At 39.5% G+C, this 15,712-nt stretch overlaps 1 protein-coding gene across 3 annotated transcripts; it reads right to left on the bottom strand.

The window, feature by feature from the left end:
* Positions 1-207: 207 nt before the first annotated feature.
* brox (BRO1 domain and CAAX motif containing) lies at positions 208-12,582 on the bottom strand. 3 transcript variants are annotated; one of them, XM_061707029.1, is made up of 13 exons: positions 12,570-12,582; positions 12,002-12,133; positions 10,255-10,361; positions 7,981-8,077; positions 7,204-7,299; positions 7,028-7,100; positions 6,767-6,872; positions 5,358-5,447; positions 5,111-5,196; positions 4,943-5,024; positions 3,775-3,925; positions 2,336-2,495; positions 208-1,166 (listed from the first exon to the last, which is right to left on the bottom strand). In XM_061707029.1, exons 2-13 carry the CDS (start codon positions 12,100-12,102, stop codon positions 1,086-1,088), a joined length of 1,230 nt encoding a protein of 409 aa, XP_061563013.1. In that variant the 5' UTR covers positions 12,103-12,133; positions 12,570-12,582; the 3' UTR covers positions 208-1,085. The 3 variants fall into 3 exon arrangements, with proteins under 3 accessions (XP_061563013.1, XP_061563012.1, XP_061563014.1); XM_061707028.1 differs by lacking the exon at positions 12,570-12,582 and adding an exon at positions 12,500-12,566; XM_061707030.1 differs by lacking the exon at positions 12,570-12,582 and adding an exon at positions 12,500-12,566 and having other exon boundaries at positions 208-1,163.
* Between the last annotated feature and the right edge of the window lie 3,130 nt (positions 12,583-15,712).

The raw sequence follows: 15,712 nt of genomic DNA, 5'->3' as shown, positions 1-15,712 counted from the left end.
ATGACAGCTCTTCTTTGCTGCTCTATGAGCAGTCCACCTTCCAATGTCTCTACAGGACTGTCTCAGAAAATTAGAATATTGTGATAAAGTTCTTTATTTTCTGTAATGCAATTAAAAAAACAGAAATGTCATACATTCTGGATTTATTACAAATCAACTGAAATATTGCAAGCCATGATCAGCAATATTAAAATAATAAAAGGCTTGCAATATTTCAGTTGATTTGTTATGAATCCAGAATGTATGACATTTTTGTTTTTGTAATTGCATTACAGAAAATCACATTATTCTAATTTTCTGAGACAGTCCTGTACATGACAGACGTAGGTAGCCTCAAACAAAGTGACAAGGTTTGTCTGAGGCTCTCAATCAGAGAAAGTCCCCTTTAGCTCGTGTGTAGTCAGGAAAAAGCTTTAAAAACCAAACGCACCACCGATGAAACCGTCACCTATAAGGCTTATATTTACCAGTATGTCCTGGTTTTAAACCATATCCTTCTCACATGAACCTGTTTCTGTGAACGTGAGCTCACCCTTCTGATTCATCGGCTCACGAGTGCTCGTAACGGGGATCTTCCAGCAGCAGCAGCAGCTCACCACTCTGGTATGCAGGAGAAAAGAACAACTCTGTCTGGTTTTAGGTAGAATTGCCGCCCGTCACGGAGCTCAGCTCAGGACGGAGCGACGCCTCTCTGGGGAAACAGCGTCCGAGTGGCTCCGGTTCTGCCGGAGACGCGTGCTACACTGTAAATGCTGCACATATCGAACACAACTCAGCAAAACGGGCCATTTTCGCAGAGAGAAGGGGGTACTGAACATGTGGACGGGCGGAGGGCAGCAGGAGAGGAGGAGGGGTGAAATACCAGCGGCAGAGTTCACGTGAGAAATAGATGCCACGATGATGTCTCATATGCAAATACATTGTACATTTTCCAGAATGAATGTAAAAACACCATTGACAGATACTGCAAATAATAATAATAATAATATTAATGATAATAATAATCATATTAAATCCTCTGGAGGATTGAACATGGATGCCGTCCGTAGTGGAGCGTAAGGCTGAACGGGGAACGCGTGGGGGGTTTAGGAGACCACGCAGCCCGTGTCCTTCTCAGGCTTCAAGTCTGGCTCCTTCACGGGCTTCACCTCCTCGTCCTTGGCCTGCTGGGAAAACACACTTCATGAACACGCTTAAAGTCCAAGTGGAGGCACCAAAGAGACAGAAAAACAACTGAGGGGAAAGAAAAAAAGAACATCCCAGTAAAGTTGCTTTCGTCATCGAAAATGATGTCTAAATATCGTCGTCAACGAACCTTTATCCCCTGAGGAAAACAAGACGGGATGAAAAGGCTGGTCATGTGACGATAACGATAATTAAATATATAATGCAATATCGTAGAAGAATAAAAACCAGTCTAAAATGTAGATCACAAAATAAAAACTCTGCTAAAATGTGTTTTTCGTTGACCAAAACGAGATGAAATGTTCTACCAAAGATCCTTAATCTCTATGTTTTCAGTAGTTTCTTCTGGTTTAGTTCTGCTGGGTGATGTTAGTCCTCAATCCCAGTCGCTGCAGCGGGGAATCAGATCCAGAAGATGCAGCTGCAGAGTTAGAGGCTGATGCCGTTAACACAGAGCTCTAGGTTCACGTCAATTAAAAACAATGTTACATAGAGAAACGTGGGGATCTTCTCTGGGGCTGGAGAAGAAGAAGATCCATCTTTGGATACACTTTCCTACATAGACGAGGAAAAGAAAACCCAATGTGTCTTCGGAAAAGAAAAAGACAGGGAGAAATGTGGAAAAATAAATATGTTGTAAACTCAAATTAGAGTCTTCTGTATCTGGAATGAATGTATTTTTGAGTCTATAAAGGTAACAATAATATAATAATAAGATAACCTTGTTTGAATTCTGTTACGGCCCACAGGGCCGTAACAAATTCTAAAATGGGTTTGGCTCAATACAATCTTTGACTAAAACGAGACTAAAATGGTCCTGGACAATTCTGACTAAAATAAGACTAAAATGCTCAGACTTTTAGTCGACTGAAACTTGACACGACTAAAAGGAGAATGAATGTGACTAAAACTAAAATGGTAGATTGACCCAAAGACTAAACTAAAACTAAAATTGAAATAGGCTGACAAAACCAACACTAATCCCCAGGAGCGAGAGGGACCCAGTCCAACTACTCTGGTCACATAACCAGCGGAGCAGAGCTGCAATCAAGCGTTTCTGCTGTTTGTAAGACTGTAACTAGGGGCAGCACTTCAATCTGTCTTTCTTCCCCTCAGCCTGAGCCAAAAGATGAAAGTTTAGCGGCGGTACCTTCTCGTTTTTGGCTCCCTTGGTCAGATCGAAGGTGGCGTAGGTGTCGGCGGTGCACTGCTCGCTGACGGGCGGCAGCTCGAAGGCCGTGGGCTCGGCCAGGCCGTAGCTGGCCTTCAGCTCCAGCTGGGGCGCCTCCACCGGGACCTTGTGGAAGTATCTGAGGAACACGACCAGCACAGCCAGGAGAACATGGCATTACGCACTTCTGTCTGTTCCTTTTGTATTTTTATTGTTTTTCATGCATAAGCCTGTATTAAATAAAAACTAAATAAAAACAAACTGTACTATTTTCCTCTAAAATGAAACCCTGACTTTACAGAATGCATGATTATATTGTGAGATTGAAAAATTTAGGTAAAGATACTTTATTCATCTTTAACGGGAACTTTTAAATCTGACATTGACATAAATCAACAGTGCATAAATATTATTGTTATTCCTAATCTCTAGTGTACTTCAGACTGATTTAAAAAAAAAAATAAATAAAAATGAATCAAACTTTAGAGCAGAAATAAACATATTTACAAGCTGATTTAAAGAACCTTTTTGGTCTCAATCGTTTGATTTCACAGCCACGTTTTTGTACAATGCCAGGAGAATCTAATATGGTTGATTGACAGTCGGCTCAGCCAATGGCGTTGACCGTCATGCTGCTGCGCTTAGCAACCGGCTGTTTGAGTTAACCCAGCCGTGATTAAATGCGACCGTAATCTTTATTTTGGTGTCGAGTCGACGTGTTTAACGGTGCATGCCGCTATAGAAACGTCTGCCGGCACCTCTGCTCGGTTCAGCTGAAGTAGCTAGTAGCCACTGCTAACTTTGACTGATATTAGTGATGTACGGATCAATACTGAAATATCCATACTTCCACGTAATGCTTCCTTACTTTTTTTACCAACTATGATCAGGGGAAGATGAGAGCCGGATGAAATGAGGCTCGTACAAGTCTGTGGGGGCAGTGCTACGGCTGCGTTGATTCATAAACGTTAGGAGGTCAGCTTTTTTCTTCCCTGAAGGGACATATTCACAGATGAGAATGCCAGGAGTCATCGGGCTCAAATTGTGAAAGACTGAAGACTGGCCCCCACAGAGTCCAGACCTGAACCCCACTGAGGAACTTTGGGATGCGCTGGAGAAGACTTTCTGCAGGGATCGTCACTCTCATCATCAATACAAGACCTTGGAGAAGAATTAATGCAAGCGAATGCGTGCAGTATCCACAGCTAAAGGCGGTCTAATAAAATATTAAAAGGTGTGACGTTCTTCAATTTGGACTGGCAGAGTAGAGCTGATCAAAAATAAGCATCTGTGCATAGCGGTATGAAGATAAAATAATATCAGGAGTTGATGGTTCCTACGCACCAAACATGCTAAATGTTTGCTTAAAGGTGACAGAAAAGCATCAAAGAGCAGCAGAGTGCAGGTTTGCGTCTCACATGAAGCCGTTCTCCCTCTGGCACTTCTCCAGCGTGTTTTTGATGAGGCCGCCCAGTTTGAGGAAGAACAGCTGCTCCGACGGCTTGGCCGTGCTCCCCGGGCCGTTGGTGTGACGGTACTCTTTACACAGCGCCTCGGCACGCGAGTAACCTGAACAGCAACGTTTCTGTTAGTTACACAGAAGAGGTGCAGCCGAGCAAGCGAGGCGGTCTTCATTTCACCGGGGGAAACACACACACGGCTGACACCAAAACACTCAGACACCAATGGCGTTTTTCCACTAGCACCTACTCGGCTTTACTCAACTCAACTCAGCTCAGCTCAACTCGGCCTGGTTTCTTTTCCACTACAATTCAGCACCTGGAGCAGAAGTAGGAGGTTGGAGCAAAGCTGCTGGGACGTATTTGATTGTGTCACACAGACGAAGAATACAACAACACTAAAGATGTAGCACCTGGAGGAGATGATATATGTGCTGCTGGGTCTGTGATTTGTGTTCGATACAAAGTTAAAAAATGAGAGTGAGAGAAACTTCAAGCGGCAACGCTTTTTAATTTTTTTAGTTTGTCTCGGTGCTGCTGAAAAGTCAGCTGGAGCCGTGAGCAGCTATGAAGTGACAGAGCTCGTGGTGGATCTGGTTGTTCCTTATCGCCCGTCTAGATCCCTTTTTAATTCTCTCCTCAGCCACCAGGTTTATGAACATCTGCACCTCAGAGTTGGATCACCAAACAGACCTCTGCTGCCGTTGACTTGAATAAAATTAACAAGAAGCCGCCGTCAGAGACGCTCTTTCGCTGATTTCCGCCTCCTGACTCAGACGTCTCACTCCAACCCCCCGACCAATCAGTGATGTGTAGTGTGATGACGTCACAGCCCGACTCAGCCGCTTAGAACCTCGGCTGAATAGTTACAGAAAAAGTAGTAGTTAGACCCCTAGTGGAAAAGCGCAAAACCGAGGCGAGGCGAGTCAGGCTGAGTAGGTACTAGTGGAAAAGCGCCACAACAGACCAAAAGATGGAACCGGTGCTAGACCGTTTATATTTTCTCTACTTGACTTGGATTGACTTAAAGACACAAAGGACAGTCTTTAGAAAAATAAGACAATAAATGCATAATAATGGCAACCAGTGTGCAGTCACCAGGCCCAGGAACAGATGAGGCACGTACACTTTTCTGCCTCCTGCAGGGATCTTATGGCTTCGCCACACTTGTCACTCGCCAGCAGTGTTTGTCCGTGATAGCAGTACGCCTGTAAACGGAAAGAGAGGAGTGTTTGTCTGAAGAGGAGTCGTTTTCTTTTCCGAAGCAGAGCGGTAAACAAGTGCGTGAACTTACATAAGCCATGTAAAAGTGCTGCTTCAGCTGAAGATACTTCCTCCACTTGCTGCTGTACTCCGGATCCAGAGTGTTGAGCGTGTGATCTGACAGAAGACAGAAGCGCTGGCCGTTAGCAGCGTAACATCTTATCCACTAACAAACATGAGGTAAGAAAAAAGGACAAAGCGTTCGAGTCTTTCATAAGGACTGTGACGCTCTGGAAGATTTTTGAAAAACCGTGTATTAATAGTTTAAAACCACGTACCAGCTTTTTGATAGAAGTTTGCCGTCTCAAACGCCAAAGCTGCAATGAGCGAAGCGTTGTGCTTCAGTTCGATCGCTCTGGCAATCGTTACTGTCGTAAAACAGAGAAATAAAAAACCGACACAGATTAGAGAAAAAGGTTATAAGCACGAGAAAGTATTACAGTCACTTACAAGGGAATAAATTACCGTAGGTTCTCCTTTTCTACTTTTTATGAGATTTTTTTTCTTTCTTTTTTTGGCCTGATTTTAATAATGTAACAGACATGTGTGTGTGTGTGTGTGTGTATATATATATATATATATATATATATATATATATATATATATATATATAATTTATTTATTTATTTATTTTTTTTAATTAGCTCTTTTCTGTTTTTTTTCTAAAGGTTATGAGTTATGGGATAAGAATTAAAACCTTTACTCTTTAACCGTATTTTGGGAGTCTTATCTCCAAATATCTCGACCTCAAAACAAAACAAATTTGAAATAAACTAAACAACCAAGATCCCGTTCGATTTATGTCTGAAGAGGAAACAAAACCACGCTTCATTAAAAGATGAAATCATTGATTCAGAATAGATTTATGTTGTCAATTGAAAGAAAGAAATCTATCAAAACAAGGTAAGGTGTCAATTAGTTTTATTATTATTGTTATTATTATTATTATTATTATTAGAGTAGGGCTGGTGGTGATTATCCTTAAAACGATTAATCGGGCAACTATTTTATCGATTAGTCGACTAATCTAATGAGTAATTGGACGATTATTCTAGCAATTATTTTTCTGTTCTATGATTAATAAAAACCATAACATATCTAATAAATATCAAAAAACTTTAATAATATCGTTTATTAAACAACACAATTTTCCATGGATTAAAACCCTGTGCTGTGTTTAACACAATATAACAGTCCTGATCAACAATGTCACGTTGTGATAGAATAAGATAAGAAATACGTTATTGCATCGAAGGGCAAGGAAATCCATTTACATTAATGTATTACTTTACTAATAACGTGATGAGAAACAAGCGAAGAGGTCGGCCAGGCCTGTGTGAAGCCTTTCTTGTCCCCATCTTTTTCCAATCTTACGACTAAAGTTAAAAATTGACAGCATACTTGAAGTAAATTCCTGGGTCAACATTTGGCAAACCCAACGGAAATTACAGTTCTGAGTGGATTTCCGGCCGACTTGCACATGAACACACACGTATGAGCTAACAGGAGCCTTTTCTGTGCTCTAGTCCTGCTAATTCTGAAATAAAAATCAAGGTCAGGTCAAGGTGGTAAATCAAGTATATCTTTACAGTATGCAAATATTAACATTACAATCGCGGTTATACATTGAGAGTGATAAACTTTGGTTTTTATCACCCCTGTTTGTGTTGGTTTCTGAGTCTGCTACCTTCCTGAGCCTCTGCTTGACTCTGGATGATGTAGGCATCGATCACTCTGGGCTCCAGATCTCTGCCCTTTTCCGCAGGGGTGATGAGGCGAGGAATGTGGGCCTCCTGTGGAGCAGATGTGATTATTAATCACTTTTGTATCTCTAATTATTTTCATGTAGCAAAATGAACGACTGCGTGGCGTACGGGTCTGAATGAGGTTTGTGCAGAGCGGCAAAAATGTTTTCTGCTGCGGTAACTTGTCTATACGTGTGCTTCACCTTGAGATTTTTGAAGATTCCAGCAGCAACCTTCAAGCTCCTGTGAACATCTTTGGCTTCAGCCTCTGTTATGCTGGTGAAAAGAAAAACAACGGTCAGCGAGCCACAAACCGTTCAAAAGTTAAGTGTGCCGTTTTAAAATGTACTAATAAAAGGGGGATGGCACAGAAACGTACTTTTCCTTCCCAGCTAGTCTTGAGGCAAACTTGGTGTACCAGAGGGCAACGTTGAAGGCCATGGAGACCAGTTCAAAGACGGCATCCTGCTGGGCACTGAGAGCAGGACGAGGACAGGCGGTTCACTTTTATAAACCGGTGTTAACGCACAACATTCAGAACTTCTAAGCCCCCACTAACACCTTTCTATTACACTTCCGTTTGTGAGAAATGATTAATACATGCTAAACAATTACTGCATTAAACATGCTTGTATCGTAAAATTGGTCTGTCTGAGCTTTCTATCAACACTTATAACAATTAATGTGAAGTTTGAATGCAGTTTTTTTTCTTCTACTTTGTACAGGACTGTCTCAGAAAATTTTAATATTGTGATAAAGTTCTTTATTTTCTGTAATGCAAAAATGTCATACATTCTGGATTCATTACAAATCAACTGAAATATTACAAGCCTTTTATAATTTTAATATTGCTGATCATGGTTTACAGCTTAAGAAAACTCAAATATCCTCTCTCAAAAAATTTGAATATTCTGGGAATAATAATCTTAAAATGTAAGCCATAATCAGCAATATTAAAATAATAAAAGGTTTGCAATATTTCAGTTGATTTGTAATGAAGCCAGAATGTATGACATTTTTTTTTTTTTTTTTTTAATTGCATTACAGAAAATAAAGAACTTTATCACAATATTCTAATTTTCTCCTGTATATACTGGATCCTTCCACGCACCGCTGTCACACCTGCCTGGAAGGATGATCGCTGTTGGGTTTTTACCTTGGTTTGTTTCCTTGTAGGGTGTCAGTCCACTTGAAGTTCTGGATGAATCTCATCTTGTTCTCCTGTGTAGTTCCATCCAGGGAGGCGATAAAGCCTGTTAGTCGCAAACAAGTGTTTCACCCCCCAAAACACAAAAAAAAAAAACACAAGCAGAACCAGTTTGTTAGGTGCAAAGCAAAAATGACAAAATAGGCAAAATGTTAGAAGCGATGTTAGAAGCTCTTCGTGTCCTGAACATCACTCTGGAAGAGGTCAGGCCATATAACTTCCTCCAATCTTTATGCCTCCTAGAAGTCTCTGACTGTGCATTTTTTTATGCTTTTACTTCTGTTTTGTTGAAGGGGTTTGAGACTTTGTGATGATGTTCAGTCGCATGAATCAGGCAGGTTGACGAGGTTCAAAGTTAGACCCAGAGTCCAATCAAAACACTGACTAGAGGAAATCCAGCAGCTGCTGTCCGACTGAGCATCTTAATACACATGAAAAAAAAAACAACTATATTTGCTGTGACAACTTCAAATTCATCCGTTTTAGATTAGAGATACAGACCTGATTACGGACTCAAACAGCACATAATCTCTCCTTTGAGTGCTCACTTTAGCTCCGTTTCCACTGGGCCGTTCGGTCCGGTAGGGTTAGAATGGCTCAGTCAATTCAGGTGAGCGTTCCCACTGCAAGTCGGACCGCTACTGGGCCTGCAGGGTTTAGACCAGGGGTCGGCAACCTAGAGACGCATGCGGCTCTTCAGCGCCGCCCTAGTGGCTCCCTGGAGCTTTTTCAAAAATGTTTGACCTTTTTTTTCCTTTTTTTTTTTTCCTTTATTTCTTCTATTTTTCTCTTCTTTTTTTCCTTTCCTTTTTAATCTCGACATTTCGACTTTTTTCTTGACATTTTGACTTTTTTCTCAATATTTCGACTTTTTTCTCTGGATTGTACTTCAACATTAATCTCGACATTTTGACTTTTTTCTCAAAATTTTGACATTTTTCTCGACATTTTGACTTTTTTCTCAACATTTCGACTTCTTTCTCAAGATTGTACTTCAACATTAATCTTGACATTACGACTTTTTTATCGACATTTCCACTTTCTTCTCCAAGTGCATAATGAAAAAATAAATCTCCCCTCAGTTATAACTAATATAGAAACATGCAGCATGTGTTGTCTTCATTCTAAGGCTGATACAAGACTTTTCATTTTTTGCAGCTCCAGACATATTTGTTTTTTGTGTTTTTGGTCCAATATGGCTATTTCAACATTTTGGGTTGCCGACCCCTGGTTTAGACCAGGTGTCTAGTGTGGCGTCATACTAATGCGACGACAAACGCATTTGCTTACGTTGTGGGCATTGATGTTTTTCTGTCTGCCGATCAACGGATTTTATCGTGTGACGTAAGTAGCTCTGTCCTGACCGTACGATTTTCCAATGGATCTACAACTGAAGGGAGCCCAGAAATGGGGTTTGGTTCGGTTGGATTGGGACCCTTTTATAATGGAAACACATAAAATTACGTATTCGACCATACCGGACCGAACTGCTCAGTGGAGATTGGGCTTATGTGTTTTTGTTAAATTTTTTTCCTCATTCTAACGCCTTTGTAAAGCACCTTAAGCTACCTTTGTGTCTGAATTGTGCTCTTCAAATAAACATGCTTTTCCTTAGATAAAAATGTATGGCTTTTTTCTTTGATTTGCTCCATTAAGAAGTGGTTTCGTTAAAGTTAAACTGATGTTCGGCCTGAGAAGTTTGAGTTCTCTTCACATTCTACATATACAGATGCTCTTACTTTCACAAGGAGCTCTGCTGTTGACTTTCTTTGATTCAATTTTATGTCATTGTTCATTAAGTTCATGTATGCAGCTGATTACATTAGGAACAAAGAAAAGGGCAGGCCAGACCTTTAATAAAATGAAAAATTAGAATTGGCAAAGAAAATTGCAGTTGATGCATCTCTAGTTTTTAGCCTAATTTCAACAGTTTGATAATTAGCCCAAGTTGATTTGATTTAGATGCAGACCAATAATTTGGCCCTTCTTTTCCACAAACACAGGACATCAAAGATGGTCATTTAAAGAATAAAGTTCAGTTAAGGTAAAATAACTTGTCAATATTAACCCCCCCCCCCCCATCATTAGGGTTTTTTTATGTTTTATTTTTACAGAATTACACCCCCCTCCAAAAAACCTATGTATGGCCAATCATGTGAAAATTAAAAAGAAAAGAAAAAAAATACAGGACATTAGGATTAAGAAATGCACATTAAAACTTGCCTTGCAGCAGAGAGAAGTACGCATCGGTAGCACTCTTCAAGATCTCTGGGTTACAGGTGACATCGGTGAACATTTCCAACAGTCTTGCCCTGGTTGTCCTCAGGTCACTAAATGTGCCAAACAGTGTGTCTTATAACATTCAAATTGATTTCACAGTCAAGATGAAACAATAACAGCGTGTCAATGATCAGGATTAATTCCATTTGTGAGCATAGATCCTAGACTTGTAGTTCTCGAGATCAGTTTTGGTCTCAAGACCATAATAATAATTGAGATGCTGTTGCACCACCAAGGTGACAGAATCTGGTGATCAGCAGTTCTTCCTCTTGTTAATGTACAGTTTTGTAAACTATTTGTATTTTGCATTTGATTTAATGTTTTGGTGCATCTGCATGTGTGTCTGTATTTAATTACAGTTTTGTGTTTATAAAGGCCTTGTTTGAATAAATATATGAATAATATTTGCATATCATTGCAATTGATTAAGCATCAGGTCCATTTCAGTGATGCTGATATACGGTGTAATCTGATTACCATAATGGTAAACACTGACTGTGTTTACATGCATCAATAACCCTTTTAAAACACGAATATTAGCAATAACCCGGTTTTGCACGGCCATGTAAACACCAATAACCTCTTTGAATAACCCGAATTTGCTCATATTCAGGTTTTTAAAAACCTGAATATGAGCCCTGGGTTACTCCTTTTAAAACCCGAATATTCGGTCATATAAACGCTTAAAGGAATATCCCCATCAAAAAGAACATGACTTTGTTTTCTGCTCATGCTCTGTTCACAAGGAATCCTGGTCTTTTGAGTCCAGGAAGTTCTTATAAACACGGAGAAACACAAGACCAAGCCACACTTTTGGAGTGAGGAGGAGACTAATCACTTCATAAATGTAATGAAGGATATGAACATTTCTGCATTTGTAGACGGTAGAAAGTACCGGCATAGCCAGATTTACAAGAAGGTGAGCGAAAAGTTGCGCGAAGCAGCATTTGTTTTGAATTTGGATACAGGAAGAAGAAGCGGAACTGACGCTAATTGCGTCATGATGTTCTCCGCGCGTCGCTGGTTTGATCGGAATATCCCGAATGATTAATCACCATGTATACAGGGATAACCCTGTTTGCTCACACATGTAAACGGAATATTCCAAATGTTTCAGTAACCGGAATATTAGCAATAACCCCAATTTTGACTGCATGTAAAACGTAGTCAATGTTATTTCATGGTGATAATTGTATTTTTAACATTCAAAACTCACATTTCATCTCCAAATTAAGTCCAGTTTAATCAGTAACATTTACTATTCCTTCCTTTTCTGAGGTGGAGGGGGGTGTTGGAGCTGGTTATTCTGCTAGAGGACTTTGGGACTAGTTAGTAGTCGTGTCAATCCTTAAAAGCACTGGAGTCAATCCTCCAATAGTGTAGAAATAGCGGTAGTGCAGTCGCCACACATATCTGATCTCAGCTGATGGATGGAAACATTTATAGTGAGTTCAACATCATCATCCACTTCTCTGTGTTTTTGTGCTGCAGTTGAATACAACCTCATATGGAAACTAGCTGAACCAGGATGGAGCTGATGTTCTACAATCACGCAGGATCAGGAAATAACTAGGTTTGTTTTGGTCTCGGTACTCTGGTCTTGGTAGTGTCCTGGTCTCGGTTTAGGCGGTCTTGACCGCAGGTCCAGCCCCAGGGACCTGCTGTTGCTGCTGCTGCTGAATGAACTCACTTGCAGATCTTGTTGGCAGCAGGACTTCCTGCCACTCCGTAGTAGCTGAAGGAAACCGGCGCCGTCGCCTTCAGCGGGTTTCTGTGGAACCAGTGAGCCATCCTGGGACCTGGACCCGGCTTCAGTGGGGGGCTGGGAGACACACAGCAACAACACAGTTAGTAACCGAGCTGGAGAAACACATGTTAATATTAATGAGACATTTATGAAGGAAACATCATCAGCTAGCGCGGCTCGGCTAATGGTATCACACCCATGTGATGCTCTAACAAATATGAACTACATCTGATGCCCATTTCAACATATCCACCTACCCAAACCTAATAAATCTAAGTCAGAGTTTAAAGTCTCTTACATAAGCTATCGACAGCTAGCAGCTAGCAGCTAACGCCAGCTCCGCTACAAACGTCACATTTAGACCAAGTGACAAGCGACTGTTTACTCGAATATATACATCACACTCAAACTCTTGCATATAGAAACGATTTAAGCGGTTACCCAGCGGGGGTGTGGTGGTATATTGGTGGTTTTATTAGTCTGGAAAGTCTTGAGACTGACAACAACTTACTTCCGGAAATAAACGCGGATCCCGAGCTGACCAATCAGAGACGGCGGTTCAGTCACGTGACCCGCGGCCGAGACTCTCCCTCGTTGTGCTGTTTGTTTTGTTTTTTTAGTCGAGATCATTTAACCCTGGTACTGACTTTGGGTCAAAATGACCTCATTCTCCTGTCCTTCTTTCCTTCTGCTCTCTCCTTCCTTCATTCCCTTCCTCTTTTCTCCATTAATTAATTCCTTCCTTCCTTCCTTCCTTCCTTCCTTCCTTCCTTCCTTCCTTCCTTCCTTCCTTCCTTCCTTCCTTCCTTCCTTGTTGTTTCCCTTCTTTCCTTCCTTCCTTCTTTTTTCCCTTCCTTCCTTCCTTCCTTCCTTCCTTGCTTCTTTTTTTCCCTTCTTTCTTTCTTTCTTTCTTTCCTTCCTTCCTTCTTTTCTTCCTTCCTTCCTTCCTTCTTTTCTCCCTTCCTTCATTCTTTCATCTTTCCTCCCTTCTTTCCTTCCTTCCTTATTTTCTCCATTCCTTCCTTCTTCTCTCCCTTCCTTCATTCTTTCATCCTTCCTTCCTTCTTTTTTCCCTTCCTTCCTTCTTTTCTCCCTTCCTCCCTTCCTTCCTTCCTTCCTTCTTTTTTCCCTTCTTTCTTTCCTTCCTTCCTTCCTCCCTCCCTCCCTTCCTTCCTTCCTTCTTTTCTCCATTCCTTCCATCTTTCATACCTTCCTTCCTTCTTTTTTCCCTTCCTTCTTTCCTTCCTTCTTTTTTCCCTTCTTTCTTTCCTTCCTTCCTTCCTTCTTTTTTCCCTTCCTTCCTTCTTTTCTCCCTTCCTTCCTTCTTTCTCCCTTCTTTTCTCTCTTCCTTCCTTCTTTTCTCCCTTCCTTCCTTCTTTTCTCCCTTCCTTCCTTCTTTCCTCCCTTCCTTCCTTCTTTTCTTTCTTCCTTATTTTCTTCCTTCCTTCCTTCTTTTCTTCCTTCCTTCTTTCCTCCCTTCTTCCCTTCCTCCTTCCTTGACCAGAAGACAGCACAAGAGTTAATGACTATTATTACCAGAGCTGGGTAGAGTAGCCAAAAATTGTACTGAAGTAAAAGTACTGTTACTTCAGAATAATATGACTCAAGCAGAAGTAAAAAGTAGTCATCCAAATAATTACTTGAGTAAAAGTAAAAAAGTACTTGGTGAAAAAACTACTCAAGTACTGAGTAACTGTTGAGTAACGTCTGATTTTTTTTTAACACAACCATTCAAACAGACAAAGTACAAAATATTTAAATTTTAATAAATAATAAAATAAATAAAACAGAATAAAAAATAAATTAAGCACAAGTAGCACAAAATTTCAAGCCTTTGTACTTTTCTTTTTTAACCAAGCAGAACTAGAACAAACATGAACTCATAGAAACTCTGTGTGTGTTTGAGTCTGTGTAAATGTGACAAAACATGCAAAAACAAACATTTTTCCCAAAGAATCACCCAGTGATGTCATGAGATTGACGCGTACGTGGATAAAAGGGATAAAAGAAAAGTAACAGCTCAACGTGGCCTAATGTAGCGGAGTAAGAGTAACAGTTTCTTCTTCACAAATCTACTCAAGTAAAAGTAAAAAGTATAGTGATTCAAAACTACTCCTAAAAGTACAAAATTTCCCAAAACGTACTCAAGTAAATGTAACTCGTTACTACCCACCTCTGATTATCACAGAGGGTTATATTCTGACAATTCGCGGTCTTTAAGTTTGTCTACACTAGAAAAAGCCCACTCAAATTATATCAAATGGCCCATTCCCCCCGAAGTCAAGGAAACTTATTTTAAATTGACCAATAAAATGTATCCAACCGCTGAATTTTTGAGACAAAGATTTTAACTTGATGTTGACCCCTGTGCTTTTTGTTATGAATCTGAAGAATCACTTGATCATATGTTTCTATTGTGTCCTGTCTCACAAACTTTTTGGCGTGAAATTAGAAATTGGCTATTTTTAAAAATGAACGACATCCCAAAATTAGAAATCTCAAATATTATTTTTTACATAGATATAATTGACAAATCAGTGTCTCTCTTGGTTAAAGTAATTCTTCTACTGGCTAAATATCAGATACACTGTTGTAAATGGAGAAAAATGAAGCCTTCTTTTTTTAAAAATGATTTCAAATGTTTTTTTGTCTCTATAAAAAAAATTAAGTCAAATAACTCTGCAAAAAGATTATTAGCCGATATATCAATTTATCTTTTATTTTAGTCTCTTTCTGAAATGTTGGTGCTATTTACCTTAAAATGCTTCACTGGTTTTGTTATTAATTTTATTTATGTTTACCTTATTGTTTGTATGTCTCTTATTCATGATACCTCCCAAAATATGTTGTATTTTCTTATATTGTATTGTATTTCCTCCACAAGCAGTTTGTGTAAATGTGTGTCTTTGTTTATCAATTGTGTTTAATAAAAAAACAAAAAAAAAAATGTTTTTCCTCCTTCCTGATTCTTCTTCTTCTTCTTTGCCTTCCTGCAAAAATGTCGAGCATCAGTAATAAAAAATGTATAACCCGATTATTGCGTTAAGTATTTTCCAGCACATTCCAGAGATCATATCAGGGTTAAAGTTTTGTTTGTTGTTTATTTTTTTGTAATTTCTAAAATAACAATTCAAATACAAAAGTAATAAAAGAAAAGAAAACAACAAATAAACATGAAGTTAATGCTAATATTGCATTAGACCAAAATATATAAACAAAACAAGACCGAAAAGGTGTAGGCTGAAGTTTAGCTTATTCTTTTAATTGATTTACTGCTCTATATCTGTATATGTAAGAGCTGACAGAAATTGATTATAAAAGGGTAATAATATACTTTTTGTATATTGAACACATTCAATATACTGCATAGATCTATTATCTATTTAAGTTCTGACACTTACATAAACACTCATACAATACTTACTATCTCCCTTCCTTTCATAAAGTTTATTTCAGCATCTCCTTTGCTGAAGGAGATAAGAACCGTTGAACCTCATTTCCTTCACATTTTTCAGATCTATTCAACCATCTCTTGTGGGTCAGCTCATTCAGTTTGAAACCTTTCAAAATAAAACGAGAAAAAAAAATACAGGAGTAAAGAGGGAAAAAAAGACTGGTGGTGTTGTGTGTGCAGTAGAATTACAGGCCTGTATG

This window comes from Cololabis saira, chromosome 18 (assembly GCF_033807715.1).
Source record: "Cololabis saira isolate AMF1-May2022 chromosome 18, fColSai1.1, whole genome shotgun sequence".
In the NCBI taxonomy this organism is placed as follows: Eukaryota; Metazoa; Chordata; class Actinopteri; order Beloniformes; family Belonidae; genus Cololabis; species Cololabis saira.
Note: the sequence above shows the minus strand (reverse complement) of the source record. Positions and strands in the feature narration are given on the sequence as shown.